General features: G+C 59.0%; 1 protein-coding gene across 1 annotated transcript in view; it reads left to right on the plus strand.

The window, feature by feature from the left end:
- The window catches only part of MNT (MAX network transcriptional repressor), a 17,232-nt gene that overhangs the window by 7,027 nt on the left and 9,169 nt on the right, over window positions 1-1,036 (plus strand). The window contains 2 exon segments of the mRNA XM_023762831.1: window positions 1-237; window positions 762-803. Coding sequence (XP_023618599.1) covers window positions 1-237; window positions 762-803 — 279 coding nt within the window.

Consider the following 1,036-nt stretch of genomic DNA (forward strand, 5'->3'; position numbering starts at 1 on the left):
TCCCCTGCCCACCAGGCCGCAGATGCCCACCCCTGCCCCTCTACTGCCAGACTCCAAGCCCACCGGCAGCCCCAAGCCTTTGCAGCCCCTCCCCACACCCATCCTGACCATAGCACCCCACCCTGGAGTCCAGCCCCAGCTGGCCCCCCAGCAGCCACCCCCACCCGCTCTTGGGACCCTGAAGTTGGCACCAACGGAAGAAGTCAAATCCGGCGAACAGAAGAAGAGGCCTGGGGGGTAAGTGAGTTGTGGCCGAGGTGGGGCTGGTGGAATGGAGAGAACTGCCCGCCCCCAGGGGCTGTGTGTGCAAGAGGAAGTACCCTCCCAGCTAGCCCTTCAGAGCCATGCCCTCCCTACCTCGCCAACCAAAAAAGCGCCCTCCTGAGTTTCACACATTCTCGCTGTGCCGGGCCCTCGGGCAGGGGTATGAGCATTGCCCTCTGCTCTCCGATTCCGTCCGAGGCCGGAGCTGATGGTATTTGTGGCCTTTGGAAGGAGTGTCGCATTCTGGGTCCCCTGGGTGAGGGCTGGGGTCGACTCCCTATCTCTCCGAGGAGCCCTTGTGTCTCAGGCGGGATGGAGGGTTAAGGGGTTGTGAATTATGGGCAGACATGCGCCCTCCACGGGGTGCACATCTCCCCTTGCTGCTTTTAGAGAAAGAGTCCGGAGGAAAAGCCCGTGGCGTTTGGCTTGGGGGTCGGGGCAGGAAGGCCGCCTAATCGGGCCCCCCTCCCTGAGCCTCCTGTCTGTCTGGGTTGCAGGATCGGAACCAGAGAAGTCCACAACAAACTGGAGAAGAACAGGTGTGTGCGCGGGCTATCGGGTTCTGCCCCTGGTCCCAGCTCCCCTTCGCCCCCCCACACCCCGATTCACAGGAAACTACTATTAAGATTGCTATATGTTGATCTTCTTACCACTGCTTTACGAGAGTGAGATATGATACACGGTCTCATGGCTTTAGGCTGCGCGTGAGAGAATTGTGTCAAATAGAATGAGATAAGAGCAATAAAAAAAACAGAAGACTCTAATTAGTCTG

The sequence above is a fragment of the Myotis lucifugus genome, unplaced genomic scaffold (assembly GCF_000147115.1).
Source record: "Myotis lucifugus unplaced genomic scaffold, Myoluc2.0 scaffold_262, whole genome shotgun sequence".
NCBI classification, from domain to species: domain Eukaryota; kingdom Metazoa; phylum Chordata; class Mammalia; order Chiroptera; family Vespertilionidae; genus Myotis; species Myotis lucifugus.